The 19126-nt window shown below is 42.5% G+C and overlaps 1 protein-coding gene across 3 annotated transcripts in view; it reads left to right on the top strand.

Moving 5' to 3' along the window:
• TTF2 (transcription termination factor 2) overlaps positions 1 to 19126 on the top strand; it is a 48842-nt gene that overhangs the window by 17678 nt on the left and 12038 nt on the right. For all 3 annotated transcript variants that reach the window (XR_005719364.1, XM_040230946.1, XM_040230945.1), the window contains exons 8-17: positions 987 to 1114; positions 3321 to 3402; positions 5911 to 6021; positions 7590 to 7740; positions 9401 to 9506; positions 14411 to 14592; positions 15290 to 15443; positions 16018 to 16109; positions 17159 to 17241; positions 17659 to 17792. Coding sequence is in view for 2 of the 3 variants with exons in the window: in XM_040230946.1 (XP_040086880.1) it covers positions 987 to 1114; positions 3321 to 3402; positions 5911 to 6021; positions 7590 to 7740; positions 9401 to 9506; positions 14411 to 14592; positions 15290 to 15443; positions 16018 to 16109; positions 17159 to 17241; positions 17659 to 17792 (1223 nt within the window). In the remaining variant the exon portion in view is untranslated. The remainder of the gene's footprint in view (positions 1 to 986; positions 1115 to 3320; positions 3403 to 5910; positions 6022 to 7589; positions 7741 to 9400; positions 9507 to 14410; positions 14593 to 15289; positions 15444 to 16017; positions 16110 to 17158; positions 17242 to 17658; positions 17793 to 19126) is intronic.

Here is a 19126-nt window from a genome sequence, read left to right as displayed (position 1 = left end):
AGAGAAAATGTGCTTATATAGGTAAAATAGATAAGCAGCAAGAATCTACTGTACAGCACCGGGATATCTTACAATAACCTAACATGGAAAAGAATATATATAAAAAAATACATATAACTGAGTCACTTTGCTGTACACTTAAAACTAACACAGTGTTGTGAATTAACTACTTCCTCTGAAACAAAAAAGAAAACGTATTTAGTCCAGAGGCACAGCTTAGTTATGCTCCAGACTGAGGAACATTGCTGCATGACAGCATTGTTCAGTCATCACCATGGTGATGGAGTTGCCTAGAGAAATTAAGGGGGATTATTAAGGTAAGAAATTATGTGATATGTTTAGGAAAGAATCCCATTAAAATGGATTTTCATTTAAAAAACATTTTAACGTTTAAGTGGATAATTAATTTTTATTCATTTAGAAATCTCTTATTTGGGTACTTCATCCCTAAATTTGCAACCAGCTAAGGTGCTTGTATTTATTACCTAACCTGAGTAGAAGTTCTCTGTGTATTAATAGAACGAGTGGTCTCCAACACTGAAGTATTCCCAGTGCAGTGCAGGCATCTTGGGATGTGCATATTTGGGGCTCTCTCTGTGCCTGAAGTTTGACAACTTACTGTAGCTCGGTCTCTTCTATTGCTGGCTTTTCTTCTTGGAATCCAGCTCCACGGGTCTTTTCTCCAAAAATTTTGATGGTATTGTTTTCTCTGCCACCTCTTCAAAGCTGGAAAAAAATAAAAAATATTATAGATTATCTTATATTTTAGTTATACTTTCTATTACTTTGTCCTTTATTAGAGCACTTATTAATGGGAACTTTAAGAGACGGACATACAGAGAATGAGGCTAAAGGAGCCAGAGCGGCTAGGAGAATCTGGAGGCGAGAATTTTTAGCCTATACAGATCCATCATCTGGCAAATAATGAATTGCCTTTTTGCAGCTCTGGTCAAGACATAATACTCACAGTCTCAATTTGTTTGCAGGCACTGTGAGCCAGAATGGCCTTCATGCAGTGTGGCAGATCACAAGTGAAGCCATTGATGAGCTGCATCGCTCTCTTGAGTCTTGTCCTGAGGAGACCGCCATGGCAGAGGATCCAGCTGGGCTGAAGGTGAGCTGGGAAGGCTCGCGGGGCAGAGTATCCTCGATAATGCCCTAGCGCCCACGAGGAGGGGGCCCAGCCATTGGGAAAGTGCCTAGCAGAGAGCCATTCTTCATTGTTTTTCTTTAAATAGTCCTTTTTGGTTTCTTTTTTAATTTACTGTTTTAAAATTTTATTATGTATTTTTAGTTTGGGTTGCCCTGGGTCTTTGTTGCTGCACATGAGCTTTCTCTGGTTGCATGCGGCGAGGGTGTTCTACTCTTCCTTGAGGTGCGCAGGCTTCTCATTGAGGTGGCTTCTTTCATTGTGGAGCATGGGCTCCAGGATGTGGGCTTCAGTAGTTGTGGTGCTGGGCTTAGTTGCTCCGGGACCTGTGGAATCTTCCTGGACCAGGGATTGAAACTGTGTCCCCTGCACTGGCAAGTGAGTTCTTATCCACTCTGTCACCAGGGAAGTCCCAGAGAGCCGTTCTGACATATCTTTTCTACAAATCACACTCAAGTGGTTTCCCTTAAGGTGTTTGCTTTTTTTCTGTTTAGCAGTGAAAATAAAAAAACACTTTTTTTTCCTTAACATCATTAAGTTATATGTCTGTAGCAGTAACAGATGGATTTATCATTTATTGAGCTTCAATAGGCACCACAGGGATGCAGACGAATTGCTGCTTTTAATGAACTAGTTGGAGTAAAAATGCATGTACAGTCAATGTAAGATGATTAGACAATCATTGTAAGACAGAAAATGTGCATTGTCACATACTGTGAAGTGTATGCAAAGTACAAAGGCATTTGAAACAAAGGAAAAGTTTTTCTAGGTCAGGAGTATTATTTGTGCCTTAAAGAAACTGCAAGCCTTTAAATAGGGTAGAAACCAAACACCAGTGAGAGGGAGTGGTGGTCGGAGGGAAGATCAGATATTGATATTATTAAGTGATGATCAGGTAACAGCAGCACCTGAGCTGGGAGCAGCAGGTGGTGTAACAGCACAGTCTCTTGCTATGGAGCCTAGCATTGGTGGAGGAGTTTAGACTAGGATAGCATAAGAGAGTGGAAAAGGCGATGGCACCCCGCTCCAGTACTCTTGCCTGGAAAATTCCATGGACAGAGGAGCCTGGTCGGCTGCAGTCCGTGGGGTTGCGAAGAGTTGGACATGACTGAGCGACTTCACTTTCACTTTTCACTTTCATGCATTGGAGAAGGAAATGGCAACCCACTCCAGTGTTCTTGCCTGGAGAATCCCAGGGACGGGGGAGCCTGTTGGGCTGCCGTCTATGGGGTTGCACAGAATCGGACACGACTGAAGTGACTTAGCAGCAGCAGCAGCAGCATAAGAGAGGGCTTCCCTAGTAGCTCAGCTGGTAAAGAATCCACCTGCAATGCTGCAGACCTCGGTTTGATTCCTGGGTCAGAAAATTCCTCTGGAGAAGGGATAGGCTAACCACTCCAGTATTCTTGGGCTTCCCTGGTGGCTCAGATGGTAAAGAATCTGCCTGCAATGTGGGAGACCTGGGTTCGATCCCTGGATTGGGAAGATCCCCTGGAGGAGGGCATAGCAACCCATTCCAGTATTCTTGCCTGGAGAATCCCCATGGACAGAGGAGCCTGGCGGGCTACAGTCCATGGAGTCGCAAAGAGTTGGACATGACTAAACATAGCACAGCTTAAGAGATATTATGGAATCACTGTAGAAATTTGAGCAGGGATATTTTAAGAAAGTTATTTATGTCACCGAATTCCAGATAAACTGGATGAAGGGAAGACTAGCAGGGAGGCCCCCAGTTAAAGGGCCATCATTTATGACTAGCACTGCGGACTGAGACAGTGCCCACAGAGAGGAGACTCACGCTGAGGAGAGAACGAGGAAGAGCCCGCAGAGCGGCTGGTGGGAGTAGGGTGGTCTCTCAGAGCTCTTGACTTGGGCTGATTAAGCAGACAAAGCAGCTGTCACTTGAGAGTGACAGAGGCAGCTGTTGGTAGACAGGCTGGGCCGTCGGCATGAACGGTAACAGTGGGCAGGCCAGGGCACGTGGTGACCCTCAGTGAGAGAGTGGGGTCCAGGACTTCACGGTGAAATGAGCGGCTTATCTGACAGCTAGAATATTGGGAGGGTCACTTACAGAAAGTAAACGAGTGGAGGAGGGAGTCCATGTGGCCAGGCTCCAGCATGGCCTCTCTTCAGAAATCGGTACCTAACTTTTGATTACTACCTTTGTCAGATCTCTTTGCTGCCACACCAGAAGCAGGCATTAGCCTGGCTGCTATGGCGGGAAAGCCAGAAGCCACAAGGAGGAATTTTGGGTGAGTCTCGCCTTGGGATAAGAGCCCACAAATACATTGCTTTGTTCAGTCCTCTCAACAACTGTTGTGGGTAGCTACTCTTAACACCTTATTTGACAGATGAGGAAACTGTAGTATGGGAAGCTTAAGCCACGTGCTCCGGAGTACATAGCCATAGGATAAGTCAGGAAACTTCAAGCTGAGCACTCCAGAGTACACAGCCATAGCATCAGTCAGCAAGCTTAAGCTGTGGGCTCCAGAGTACACAGCCATAACATCAGTCAGCAAGCTTAAGCTGCATGCTCCAGAGTACACAGCCATAGATCAGCCAGGAAGCTTAAGTTGTGGGCTCCAGAGTACACAGCCATAACATCAATCAGGAAGTTTAAGTTACATGCTCCAGAGTACACTGCCATAGGATCAGCCAGGAAGCTTCAGCTGTGCACTCCAGAGTACACAGCCATAGGATCAGTCAGGAAGCTTTAAGCTGCATGCTCCAGAGTACACAGCCATAGGATCAGTCAGGTCTTGGCTGCAGGCAGTAGAGACTGACTCTGGCTGATGAAGCAGAGGGAGGGTTTATTCTCTGGTGGCCCACAGAATCTTTGGAAGATGTGGAGGGCCAAGCTGGAGGCCAGACTTCTAGGAGCAATGGCCAGAGTCAACTTACCAATGGAATGTCCTGTGAGAACGATATGGCTGCTCCGTGCCTTGCAGCAGTAGAGGAAAGCACCGCTCCCCAGAGCCACACACTGCTGTCTCCAGCCCTTCCTGTTGAGAGGGCTTCATGGGGAGCCTCATCTTCTGAAGTTGCTCACATCTGAAACAAAGTCTGCTGTGAGTGTAAGTCTCTGTAGAGCCTGGGCTTGCTGCTGGTGCCTTAGCTACAGAGGAGGCAGGAAGCAAGTTTCCCAGGCTCGGCTTTGGAGCCTCATCACACTAAAAATTTCCAAGGTGTTCAACTTCCAGAAGACGTGACAGAGGTCCACTACAGCTAGTAAGTGGCTGTGTCTTGGTCCCCAAGCTCACCTCCTGGTTGGATGATTTGCTAGAATGCACAGCATTTAGTTATATGTTGCTCTTCAGTCGCTAAGTCATGTCCGACTCTCTGTGACCCCATGGACTGCAGCTCTCCAGGCTTTCCTGTTCCTCGCCATCTCCCAGAGTTTGCCCAAACTTATGTCCATTGAGTTGATGGTGCCATCCAACCATCTCATCCTCTGTCGCCCTCCACCATCAGTCTTTCCCAGCATCATATTCATGGGTGTAACTTATTGCAGTCAAATAAACTGAATAATAATTTAGTTATTTTGATTTGATATAAATCAAAATCAGCAAGGGAAAAAGGCACATGGGGCACAGTCTAGAGGAAACTGGGTTCAAGTCCTGTCCCAGTGGAGTCACTCTGTGTACTTAATCTTCCAGCAGCACCATATGAAAACACAGCCACGGAAGCTTGTTAGAGACTTGGCATCCAGGATTTTTACTGAGGGATAAAAACCCACATAGGCAGCTTCAGGCTGGCAGGTACTGAAATTCTAGATTCCCAGAGGGAAAGAAGGCATTCAGTATAAACTGTACTGTGGGTCCAAGCAGTTAAGGTGTAGTGAGCCACTTCTCCCAGTCTGGGAAGGGGGGGAACCCCTCCTGAAATGAGTTTCCACATGCTAGCCGAGAGCCAGCCTTGTAAGCTGGCCTTTCAAAGGAGAGTAGTCAGCTGCTGTGGTAACTCTTCTGCACAGTGGCAGAGCCAGAACTTGAACCGGAGCCCATGTGACATTTTACTTCTGCTTATGTCAGAGTGCATATTTAAACCATTGAAAAGAAGATAATACCATTTTATAGGGTGTAAATAGTAAATTGGATAAGCTTAGTAACTAGCATGATGATGGTACCCAAGAAATGCTCATTTATGACCTTCACTGATGAATAAGTTAAGGGGATGGTGAGGACTATCTTGAGTTAACTCTAACTCCAGAATTGCAGGAAAGTGGGTAGCAGGATATATCTACTGGGACCTTTGTCCTTTTGCAGGGTAATAAATAAGACGACTAGGCAACATCTGGAACTTCCCTGGTGACTCAGATGGTGAAGAGTTTGCCTGCAATGTAGGAGACCTGAGTTTGATCCCTGGGTCAGGAAGATCCCCTGGAGAAGGGAATGACAACCCATTCCAGTATTCTTGCCTGGAGAATTCTATGGACATCAGAACCTGGTGGGCTACAGTCAATGGGGTCACAAAGAGTTGGACATGACTGAGAGACTAACATACACACAGGCAACATCATCAAACTGAGAGAGATACCAATGAATGTATTGGATAAGTAACAATAAAACACAGAGACTCAAATAAGATCTAAATAATAAGTTTTAAATTTTACAGAGGTCATAATAAATGTCTGTGACCTAGATCGCAAAATAAATGGCAAGAGGGAATAGGCTGAAATCTACCCCAACTGCATCTCTTGAAATTGAACTGATTCCTTGCCCAAAGTAATTACCTCTCCTATTTTTGTTTTCATTTTCCAGCGGATGATATGGGGTTAGGAAAAACCCTGACAATGATTGCACTCATCCTGACCCAAAAGAAAAGCAAAGAAAAGGACAAAACCACGGCTTTGACTTGGCTTTCCAAAAATGGTATTCCAAAGTGTCTTGCTACCCTGCTACTTCCTAAATCATGTGAGGCAGTGGGGAGTGGAAGTTTTTCAGCCATGAAAGGATGCCTTTGGTCATATTTAAATTTTTGGAAAACTGTTACTTTCCTACAGTGTCATTTCTGACACTGAATATGCTAACTAGAAGTGATCTTTTTTTCCCTTTAAATATAAGGTTAGCTTGACCTGTGATTAGAAACAGTTTTATGGTGGGAGCTAAAAGTCTAAAAATGTTAGTTTAAACCTAGTGATTGTTTTTGTTAATGTTGAGAACATAACTACAGGGTAGACCTAAATAATTAAAATATTATTTTCTGGAGGAAGATCTGTAACAAATTCAGACTTCAGCCACCATAGTGGACAGTTTTCCATGTTTCTGAAATTCCAGAAATTTCCAGATTCTAGGGAGTTTCTCTTATTTCTATCTCTGCTTTTAAAATGTAATAACTGTATAAGTACTTTAAAGGTCCTGTATATTATATATAGCTGACACCACATGTAAACTGGATGTACACAAATACATTTCTCAGTTGGTTAGATAGTCAAAGAATCTGGCCATCTGCTCTGCGGGCCTCCATTGACCACTGTTGCAGCTGGGTCCTCTGTCCCTGTGTGGAGCAGCAGCCTGTGTGCACATGCAGATGCACACGTCTTTGCACAGGTACAAACACGCCATCACCATCTGGTTCTGAAGTAATGTTTGCTTATCCTAGAGGATTTGGTACTTATTCTTCAGTATGGACATAATTAAGGTATGCTTTTCAAAGAAAAGTAATAATGCTGCCCTTTAATGAATCAACGAAGAGTTAGGAAATGACCCAGCTTCTATCTTCTCGCCACTGGGAAAGTGCATTGAGGTTTTTTGGTTTTTTAAACTGAAGTAATGTACTAGCCACTCTCCTCTCCCTTTTTAGCTTCTCTTTCTTCCACTTTTATAGGGGAAAAGAAACAAATAATTGTTTTCAGTTAAAAGATTATTTTTTCCAGTTTCTATTCTACTTCATGCATACCTCATTTTATTGCACTTCACAAATAGTGTTGTGTTTTTACATGTTGAGGGTCTGTGTCCACCCTGTGGTTTTGGCACCGTTGTTGCACCAGCATTTCCTCACTTCATGTCTCCGTGTCACATTTTGGTAATTGTTGGAATACTTCAAACCCTCCATCAGTAAAAAGATTACAAATGATGTTAGCACTGTCTAGCAATAAATATGTATTTTTAAATTAAACTATGCAACTTTTTAAAAAGTATTATACTGTTGAACACTTAATAGACTATAATGTAGTGTAAACATAAATTTTCATATGTACTGGGAAACCGCAAAGTTTTGTGTGACTCTCTTTATTGTGATACTCACTTTATTGCTGTGGTCTGGATCCAAGCCTGCAGTATCTCCAAGGTGTAAGCTATATGTAGAAATAAGAGCAACACTTGTTAAAAATATTGATTAAGTGAATAGACATCAGTCAAGGAAAAGAGGTAATGCCTTGAAGAAGTTAAAGCTATTTAATGAGTGTAACTAGGTGTTGATTTTTTTCCCTCCTCTCAAGACTCCTCTGAGTCCATTTCTCATGGAACACTAATCATCTGTCCTGCTTCTCTGATCCATCACTGGAAAAATGAGGTGGAGAAACATGTGAGCCGCAACAGATTAAGAGTCTGTCTCTATCACGGGCCAAACCGGAATCAACATGCAAAAGTGTAAGTGCAGAAATGTTGCCGTCAGTTTGAGATATCCAGCGTCTTGGCTGAAGGGTCATGTTGACCTTTGTGTGCTCTCTGGTATTTCATTTAATCAAGGCTAATAGTATTTGTGAAGACCACGGGCACTGTCATCACCAAACAGCCTTCACCTGTGCTGAGGGATGCATCTTGAGAGGGATTGGTGTTCTGAGCTATATCCCATTGCCAGGCTGCCGTGCAAGTTAGCCTGAGGTGCCTGAATCATCAGCTAGGCAGTAGCGGAGTTCCCCTGGTAAAAGGAATATGTCACAATTGTTTCATAATTGAATATCTGATTCCAAATTCACATTCTCTTTCTGTTAGTGTAAATGGAACCAACTCAGTCTTAACAGAGCACCTTGATGTAATATTAATGATTAGTTGATATATGCTATTAAATGTTTATGGCTGTATTTTTCATATGTGAACCATCTAAGAAGTTTAGATTCAAAAGTTTAGGATTAAACCTAACTGAATTCCTAAAGGGGGATGACCAGGAAGGAGGAAAGAAAATGTTTCCCGAGATGGTGATTGTAGGCCTATTCTTTGTCTTTTGGTTTTAAAGGACCCGTTTTTTGTTCTTAATTATGATATGATGGTCTGGGTTGAATGCTTGCTGATCTAGTCAAGAACTGAGTTGTTTTTCCATCTGAGTAATCTCTCTCCCCAACCCCTGATACTGGATATTTTATCACTTAAAGAACAACACAGTAGTCTCTCGGGGGTGAGTTGCCAGAATGGTGATCCTTAAGTCTTAAGGGCACACCAGCTCTCATGACTGGTAGTCATTTCAGCAGACGAAAGGAATCAGGGCAGTCGTGGCCATCCTGCATGCCTTCTGTAGCGTGGAGTACTTTAGATTTTTGTTTAGAAGTCAGTTCCATCTTATATGATTTGCATTTTGATTGTACTGGGTTTGGTGTCCTGAGTATACTAGCTGACTGATGGGAATCATTCTCCATCATACAGCTTTATATGATGCTACGGCAACAAGTAGGCATCACTGCCTGTCCAAATTCGCGTGTCGTCTTTATCGAAAGTGTTGCTGAAGTTCTCTCAGGTACACAATATTAAGTTTCCTTGGAGAAAGATTTGTGCTTTTCATTAAGAATCTTTACATGTAAAGAGTATAGGCGAGGTGAGCTGAAAGTGTACAGCATGTATTTTTGTGCCCAAATGTCAAAGCTAGATGAATGGGTTTTCACGAATCCATTACAGAACAATGAGGAGAAAGCACCATTGTTATAAGATGAACGGTACTTCAGAGTTTTCTTACTTCCTTGGGACTTTAGAATCATCTGTGTCAAATTAACTAAATATTAAACTCCAATCCTGCCCAACTTTCTGTTCTTGTCAGATCTCATCAAGCTTAATTTGACCTCAGCCAGAGATGATCCTTTGTGACTTGGCTGGGAAGAGGGGGGCTCTTCTAGTTACAGTGAGTAGTCTGTAAAAATGACCAGTGGTAAGTGACAAGGAAGTCAAGTGTGTAAAATTTACCTCTTCAGGGTGTGTGTGTGTGAATTGACACAAATTAATGAGTTCTGCTGGAGGGATTTTTGTGAAGGAAATCAACTCTGTCTCACTTTGTCAGAATCATGCTGGATGGTTTACCATTTGCTTTGTTTTATATCTGCAGCCTCTCCACATATGACATCGTGATCACCACCTACAGCCTCCTGGCCAAGGAGATTCCCACAGCAAAACAAGACGAAAAAATCCCGGGTGCAAACCCCAGTGTGGAGGTGAGGCGTGGACCCTGCTGGGGAAGTAGGGTCAGAACTGCAGATTATTTAACAGGAGTCTTTTCACAGCATCAGAGATGGAAAGGTCCCCTCTACTGGGGTCATGAGCATTCGTACTGCTTCTTCTGTGGAAACAAGAGTCTTTCCTCTGTCCCTTCACTTTTACTGTAGGCGTCCTCCTCAGTGCTGAAGGTAGAGATGCAATTTGCTGTTTTTTAGAAATAATGACTACATTGCAGTTGTGCTGATTATGGTGTAAATATAGGGAAGCTTCACTTGTTGCAGTGTTTGTTTGAGAGTCTTTGGGGTGTACTCTCAGGATGTGGTTTGTATTCAGTGTCAGGACTAGTATTTTGATATTAAGGCATTATTCCCTGCCTTTACGCCACCTCCCAGGAAAAGGGGTTGCAAAGAAAAAGGCTACAATGGGCCAGAGGCTAAACAATAACCAGGGGAAAAAACCTGAATGTTGCTGTGTCCAGCCTAGTCTCAGTTGTGTAGGGGCTTTATTGCATAACTCTTATGGGCTTTTCCCCCCTGAAAATGCAGTGTTGTTCCAAAACCTGCTTTTTTGCATATACTTTTATTCTTAGTGCAATAGAATATTCACAGCTTCTTGTATTTTGGGTGATCTCTAGAGTGCTTGATTCATGGACCTAACATTCCAGGTTCCTATGCAGTATTGCTCTTTGCAGCATGGGACTTTACTTCCATAACCAGTCACATCCACAACTGGGTGTTGTTTTTGCTTTGGCTCCATCCCTTCATTCTTTCTGGAGTTATTTCTCCACTAATCTCCAGTAGCATATTGGGCACCTACCAAGCTGGGGAGTTCATCTTTCAGTGTCCTATCTTTTTGCCTTTTCATGCTGTTTGTGGGGTTCTCAAGGCAAGAATACTGAAGTGGTTTACCAGTCCCTTCTCCAGTGGACCCCATTCTGTCAGACCTCTCCACCATGACCCACCCGTCTTGGGTGGCCCCACAGGGCATGGCTCTACATGGTATAGCACTGCATGGCATGGCTCATGTCCACACGGCATGGCTCATGTCCACACGGCAGGGCTCGTCTCAAACAGGAGACGGCAGAGAGAACATCGACATTCTAGGAATCAGCGAACTAAAATGCACTGGAATGGGTGAATTTAACTCAGATGACCATTATATCTACTACTGTGGGCAGGAATCCCTTAGAAGAAATGGAGTAGCCCTCACAGTCAACAGAGGAGTCTGAAATGCAGTACTTGGGTGCAGTCTCAAAAATGACAGAATAATCTCTGTTTCCAAGGCAAACCATTCAATATCACAATAATCCAAGTCTATGCCCCAACTGGTAATGCTGAAGAAGTTGAAGTTGAACGGTTCTATGAAGACCTACAAGACCTTCTAGAACTGACAACCAAAAAAGATGTCCTTTCCATTATAGGGGACTGGAATGCAAAACTAGGAAGTCAAGAGACACCTGGAGTAACAGGCAAATTTGGCCTTGGAATACGGACTGAAGCAAGGCAAAGACTAACAGAGTTTTGCTAAGAGAATGCACTGGTCATAGCAAACACCCTCTTCCAACAACACAAGAGACGACTCTACACATGGATATCACCAGATGGTCAATACCGAAATCAGATTGATTATATTCTTTGCAGCCAAAGATACAGAAGCTCTATACAGTCAGCAAAAACAAGACTGGGAGCTGACTCTGGCTCAGATCATCAACTCCTTATTGCCAAATTCAGACTTAAATTGAAGAAAGTAAGGAAAACCACTAGACCATTCAAGTATGACCTAAATCAAATCCCTTACGATTATACAGTGCAAGTGAGAGATAGATTCAAGGGATTAGATCTAATAGATAAGAGTACCTGAAGATCTATGGATGGAGGTCTGAGACACTGTATAGGAGGCAGTGATCAAGACCATCCTCAAGAAAAAGAAACACAAAAAGACAAAATGGTTGTCTGAGGAGTCCTTACAAATAGCTGAGAAAAGAAGAGAAACAAAAGGCAAAGTAGAAAAGGAAAGATATACCCATTTGAATGCAGAGTTCCAAAGAATAGCAAAGAGAGATAAGAAAGCCTTCCTCAGTGATCAATGCAAAGAAATAGAGAAAAACAATAGAATGGGAAAGACTGAAGATCTCTTCAAGAAAATTAGAGATACCAAGGGAATATTTCATGCAAGGATGGGTACAATAAAGGACAGAAATGGTATGGACCTAACATAAGCAGAAGATATTGAGAAGAGGTGGCAAGAATACACAGAAGAACTATACAAAAAATATCTTCATGACTCAGATAACCATGATGGTGTGATCATTCACCTAGAGCCAGACATCCTGGAATGCAAAGTCAAGTGGGCCTTAGGAAACAACACTACGAACAAAGCTAGTGGAGGTGATGGAATTCCAGTTGAGCTATTTCAAATCCTAAAAGATGATGCTGTGAAAGTGCTGCATTCAATATGCCAGCACATTTAGAAAACTCAGGAGTGGCCACAGGACTGGAAAAGGTCTGTTTTCATTCCAATCCCTAAGAAAGGCAATGCCAAAGAATGTTCAGACTACCACACAATTGCACTCATCTCACATGCTAGCAAAAGTAATGCTCAAAATCCTCCAAGCCAGGCTTTAACACTACTTGAACCATAAACTTCCAGACATTCAAGCTGTATTTAGAAAAGGCAGAGGAAACAGAGATCAAATTGCCAACACCCGTTGGATCATCGAAAAAGCAAGAGAGTTCCAGAAAAACATCTACTTCTGCTAAATTGACTACACCAAAGCCTTTGACTGTGTGGATCCCAACAAACTGTAAAATTCTTCAAGAGATGGGAATACCAGACCACCTGACCTGCCTCCTGAGAAATCTGTATGCGTGTCAAGAAGCATAGTTAGAACCAGACATGGAACAATAGATTGGTTCCAAATCGGAAAGGAGTATGTCAAGGCTGTATATTGTCACCCTCCTTATTTAACATATATGTAGAGTACATCATGTGAAATGCTGGGCTGGATGAAGCACAAGCTGGAATCAAGATTGCCAGGAGAAATACCAGTAACCTCAGGTATGCAGATGACACCACCCTTATGGCAGAAAGCGAAGAAGAACTACAGAGCCTCTTGATGAAAGTGAAAGAGGAGAGTGAAAAAGTTGGCTTAAAGCTCAACGTTTAGAAAACAAAGATCATGGCATCTGGTCCCATCACTTCATGGGAAATAGATGGGGAAACAGTGGAAACAGTGAGAGACTTTATTTTTGGGGCTCCAAAATCACTGCAGATGGTGACTGCAGCCATGAAATTAAAAGAAGTTTACTCCTTGGAAGGAAAGTTATGACCAACCTAGACAGCATATTAAAAAGCAGAGACATTACTTTGCCAACAAAGGTCTGTCTAGTCAAAGCTATGGTTTTTCCAGTAATCACATATGGATGTGAGAGTTGGACTATAAAGAAAGTTGAGCGCCAAAGAACTGATGCTTTTGAACTGTGGTGTTGGAGAAGACTTTTAAGAGTCCCTTGGACTGCAAGGAGATCCAACTAGTCCATCCTAAAGGAGATCAGTCCTGAATATTCATTGGAAGGACTGATGCTGAAGCTGAAACTCCAATACTTTGGCCACCTGATGTGAAGAACTGCCTCATTTGAATAGACCCTGATCCTGGGAAGGATTGAAGGCGGGAGGAGAAGGGGATGACAGAGGATGAGATGGTTGGATGGCATCACTGCCTCGTGGACATGAATGAGTAAACTCTGGGAGTTGGTGATGGACAGGGAACTGGTGTGCTGCAGTCCATGGGGTCACAAAGAGTCGGACAGGAATGAGTGACTGAACTGATTAGAGTGCTTACCTATCTTAGGACCCGCTCTGCCTTCTTGCAGATGATTAACTTTTCAGATTCCTCAATGGTTTCTCTTAGCTTTCAGGTTAAAACCTTCAACGTTCCTGAGTGTCCCTTGTCCAATACCTGCCCGCCTCCCTTCCAGGGGCACCCCATGCTCAGCTGTACCAAGGGCTGTACTTCCCTCCATACTCTGTCGTGCTGTTGAGCCATTCTCCCTCTGAATGGAGTGCTTTGCTGTCCTCTGTGCTCAAATGCATCTCCTGGCACCTACTGCTGGCTTATACCTTGACACTCCATTCATTCTGCAAATACTGGGTATCTGCCATGTACCAGATGCTATTTTCAGGTAAACAGCAGTGAGCAAGACCCTACTAGATTCCTGCTGTTCTGTATTAAATCATCTAGTAGGACTTGCTGTATATACATTGTATATAATGATCTTTATGCTTGTTTTATTTTTTCTGCCCCGCTAGATTGTGAGCTCCTTGAAGAGAGGAAATGATCTTTGTGTCTGGCTTAGTATCTTACATGTAAAAGGAGACTTTTAGGGAATTTTCCTGGTGACCCAGGGGTTAAGACTCCACGCTTCCACTGCAGGGGGCATGGGTTTGATCTCTTATTGGGGAACTGAGACCACACATGCTGTGTGGTATGGCCAGAAAAGAAAACAAAGTAGACTTTTAGTAAATTTTTAGTGAACTGTTGTAAATTTAGGGAAAGTGAGTAAATATTTTATTAATTGAATGACTTTGCAGCCTTGACAGCTAGTGTATCCCTTACCTGTGGCCATTGCTCGAAAGTGGGTTGAAAGAATACAGAAAACTAAAATTAGGAAACATTTTACCCTTAAACGTCTTATGCTCAACAATGGGGAAGTCAAGTGACTTGTTTATTTGTACGCATTGAGTTTCTGCTCTTGGTTTCTTAAACTTAATCTTTATTTCAGTGTGTACCTGGAACTTGAAGATAAGAGTGAGTCTTTGAAGTTTGCTTATTTCCCCTTATTCCTGGAAGACACACATGTTTTCCTATAGTTTTGCTAGATTTCACTTGTGTTTCTTCCAGAGTACGTCATCACCTTTGCTTCGAGTAGTGTGGGCTCGAATCGTATTGGATGAAGCTCACAATGTTAAGAATCCCCGGGTACAGACTTCCATGGCCGTGTGTAAGCTCCAGGCCCAAGCCCGTTGGGCTGTCACTGGAACCCCAATTCAGAACAACTTGTTGGACATGTATTCACTGCTGAAGTGAGTAGACTCTTTGAGATGAGATAGATGTGAGCCCTGTCAGTAACCCTTCCTGATTATTTCATATCTCGTATCAGCAGTGTGTACACCAGGTTAGCGTGTGCAGCAGGTGACAAACCTGTCGTAAAGGACAAGGGAATTAATATTTATGAGAATATAACCTGTTGATTGACTGGCTGATATAGGACTTTTATGACATGCTGTCCTTCTGTGTGGAAGAATACAGGACCAGTTAAATTAAAGGAAACAGAAGTGACTTTCTTCAGTCCTAGTAATGTTTTGAGCTACTTTTGCTTGAAAACATGTGGCCTGAGGTCAGGGCTACAATTTATTTCAAGCAAACAGAAAAGAATGTTGATTTTTAAATATTTGCTTTTATTTAAGTCACCTCATAAGAGGATATAGAATTTCTATATTAGCCTTTAAACCTTTAGGAATGAATTCTAGCTATTGGTTATATGTCCTATTGTGATGATATAGTCAATTTAATGGGAAAGGGCACATTTTTATAATGTGGTTTTATGATGTGGTTATTGACTTGGATTGTTTTGCTCTGTCTAGCAGAGCTTTGCTATGAAATTGACTTTTAACATTGATTGGGATGACATGTAAAACCTAATTTGTTTTTCATCTTATGTCTGTCTTTGACTCTCTCCTCCATCCTCCCATGCTTCTTTCCTGTTCTCTAATGAAAAAGATTTCTCCGTTGTTCTCCATTTGATGAGTTTAATCTGTGGAAGAGTCAAGTAGACAATGGCTCAAAGAAAGGAGGAGAACGGTTAAATATCTTAACCAGGAGCCTTTTGCTGAGGAGAACAAAGGACCAGCTAGACTCCACCGGCAAGCCCTTGGTAATCCCATTGACACTTGTCCCTGGGTGGATGTGGGAGGTGGTCAGGAAGGAGGGGGACCACAGCCTGACTCTGCTTGCACTGCCATGGCCTTTGCTTCAGGAGCTTCTGCGTCTCCCATGTTCCTACACAGAGGCCCTTGCGTTGCTGTCCTGCCCTCAGGGTCATAGCTGGCCTGTTTTGTGGTGTGTTAGTACTCTTGCCTGGAAAATCCCATGGACGGAGGAGCCTGGTGGGCTGCAGTCCATGGGGTCGCAACTGAGAGACTTCACTTTCACTATTCACTTTCATGCGTTGGAGAAGGAAATGGCAACCCACTCCAGTGTTCTTGCCTGGAGAATCCCAGGGACGGCGGAGCCTGGTGGGCTGCTATCTATGGGGTCGCACAGAGTCAGACACGACTGAAGCAACTTAGCAGTAGCAGCAGCAGAGCCATTCTGCTTTCAAGGGAGGGTGGGAGCTGCCGTCCAAGAGTTGACTAGATTTCCAGTGTGAGCTCTGGGGGACATGCTCTGTAATATTCAGTTAATTTGTAGAACTTCATTGCAGCTACTTTTGTCTTTTACTCTTCCAGGTGGTGCTGCCCCAGCGTAAATTTCAGTTGCACCATTTAAAACTCTCTGAAGATGAAGAGACTGTTTATAGTGTCCTTTTTGCAAGATCGAGGTATGTGCTGTGAAGAAGCACCTTCTCACTGCTGTTGTTTTATTCTTGTTCTTGCTTGGGATTGAATCAAGGTTCTTCTAACTGCAATTACAGTATTGTTGACAAGCTGAATATCTGTGTTCCTTTTTTAAAAAGCTCCCTTGTTCTCTCACCTCGCCTGCAGCTCACCTTTGTCTCATATACACTGTGAACCTGTTCACTGGCTTTCTTGCATAGAAGGTCTAGGGTATGCACACTGTCACCAGGTCTTTCTGGTCGTTGTGGGGGTGTATTAGGAAAGTATTGGCCAACCTAGTACATCTCTTTGACCTTTGACCTGTTATCCAGCCTCTCACTAGAGCTTTTAAGAAGCTGTTCATCAAATCTTCCAAAGTGGTCAAGTTTTTTCTCTTTGTAGATCTTATATTTCTTAATAAACATTTTAATATTAATATTAACTAATTAATAATATATTACTGTTACATATTTAATATTAAATGATATAGAATGTAATACTAATATTTTATAGTATCAATAAGCTTGTTAATATTTATTACTCATTTTTAAATGGCTTAGCTTTTAAAGTAATTATTTTTATTACCTTTGGCCAGTGCTTGCTGTGAGCCTGCCTTCATTTAACAAGTCCACTTTTCCACTGCTTTTTAAATTACCTTATTTTTGGCTGTGGTGGGTCTTTGTTGTTGAACGTAGGCTTTCTCTAATTGGAGCAGTCGGGAGCTGCTCTTCCTTGTGGTGCACTGGCTTCTCATTTCGGTGGCATCTCTTGTTGCAGAGCACAGGCTCATGGGTTAAAGCATGCCGGCCCAGTAGTTGTGCACACAGGCTTAGTTGCCCCACTGCATGTGGGATCTTCCCAGAGCAGGGACTGAACCCATGTCCCCTATGTTGGCAGGTGGATCCTTAACCGCTGGACCACCAGGGAAGTCCAACAAGTCCACTTATACAATTTTTCAAGGTCCTACCACTATCACAGTTCAGCAGTGACCGTGGTAAACCTGTTTGGTCTTAGTAACTGTTACATGTGCATTTTGTTTCTTGATCTGAGGCAGGTTGGCTCTGCAGTACTATCTAAAAAGACATGAAAGTGGGAGCAACCAGTCTGGAAGAAGCCCTGACAACCCATTCGATAGAGGTGAGCAGTGGACAGTTCTACATAGAGACTCATGAAAATGTGGATGCAGATTTGGTAAACTTACAGAAATGGGTGGGGCGGGGCGGGGGGCGAGTCATGAATTCTTGATAGCAGAGACTTGACCTTAGCTTGGAACCTCAAACTAAAGTAAAATATAATCTGCAAGCACTGGACCTGGTAATGTAAGCTTGTTTTTAGTTATTTCCGAAATCTGTTTTATTAAAATGCAGGTACAATAGGTCTGTAGAGAAAATGTGTATTTCGTTTTTCTTCATTAGTAGAGAAGTGAGTTAGAACAGTGTTATTGAACCTCAGATCAAAGAAGGTTTCAAATCTCCTCATTTAGTTCAGGGTTCTTCCCCATGTTTCTGTTTTAAACATTGTACTATTTGCTGTGTCTGTTTTCCTTCTCGGAAGTGGCCCAGGAGTTTGGGTCCAGCGGGCCTGGGCCCTCCATGGCAGCCACCTGGGCGACCTCCAGCACCGTCCACATACTGTCACAGCTGCTGAGGCTCCGCCAGTGCTGCTGCCACCTGTCTCTGCTGAAGTCGGTAAGCAGAGGGCCTGTGTGGGGCCCTGAGGGGCGGCGGAGAAGGCCGCCTCAGCGTCCTGTAGCTGGGCTCAAGCAAGATGGGATTTGAGGGTATTCTGTATGTTGGTGGGGCAGCAAAGAGGAGACTGCTTATTTTACCGTATTTTAATCGTTAGTGATCTTGAGATAATTCCCATGATGTTCAGAACAGTTTTTATTATTTATTTTATTTTTTAAAATAGCTTTATTTTAGAATAGAAAATAGTACCTCATTAGAAAGGAAACCATTTGTGAATACTTTGGAATTTTAGGATGTCATAAAGCTAATAAGTCTAGTTATGAAAACTCAAGTATTTATACAATTGGAAAAGTTGTCTCTATAATGGATAGAGACACATTCATAATTAAGAATATGTTACAGGCAGAACACTCTGACATAAATTGCCACAATATGTTTTTGGATTTGTTCTCTAGAGTAATGGAAATAAGAGCAAAAATAAACAAATGGGACCTAATTAAACCTAAAAGGTTTTGCAAAGGAAAAGAAACCGTAAACAAAATGAAAAGACAACCTATGGATTGGGAGAAAATATTTGCAAACAATGCCACTGACTAGGGATTAATTTCCAAAATACATAAATAACTCATACAGGTAATATCAAAAAGCCAAACAATCCAGTCAAAAAATGGGCAGAAGAGCCACATAGACATTTCTCCAAAGAAGACATACAGATGACCAACATATACATTGAAAGATGCTCAATATTTCTCATTATTAGAGAAATGCAAATCAAAACCACAATGAGGTAGCACCTTATACTGATCAGAATGGCTATCATTAAAAAGTCTACGAATAATGCTGGAGATGGTGTGGAGAGAAAGGAACCGTTCTACCCTGTTGGTGAGAATGTAAATGGGTGTGGCCACTATGGAACTTAGCCTGGAGGTTCCTTAAAAGCTAAAAGTAGAGTTACCACACCATCCAGCAGTTGTACTCCTGGGCACATGCCAGAGAAAACTATTTCAAAAAGGTACGTGCACCCCAGTGTCCATAGCAACACTATTTACAGTAGCCAAGGTATAGAGGCAACCTAAATGTCCATCAACAGAATAATGGAGAAAAAAGATGTGGTATGTATACATATATATATATATATGTACAAATATGCATACATACATACAATGAAATATTAGTCAAAAAAAAAGAATGAAATAATGCCATTTGCAGCAACATGGATGGACCTAGAGAGTTCATATTAAGTAAATAAGAGAAAGACAACTGCAATCCAAAAAGATGATATGGATGAACTTATTTACAAAGCAGAAATAGTCTCACAGACATAGAAAACAAAC

Source organism: Oryx dammah, unplaced genomic scaffold, assembly GCF_014754425.2.
Source record: "Oryx dammah isolate SB20612 unplaced genomic scaffold, SCBI_Odam_1.1 HiC_scaffold_28, whole genome shotgun sequence".
Lineage (NCBI taxonomy): Eukaryota > Metazoa > Chordata > Mammalia > Artiodactyla > Bovidae > Oryx > Oryx dammah.
The sequence above is the reverse complement of the archived record's forward strand: the minus strand, read 5'-3'. Positions and strand labels throughout refer to the sequence as shown.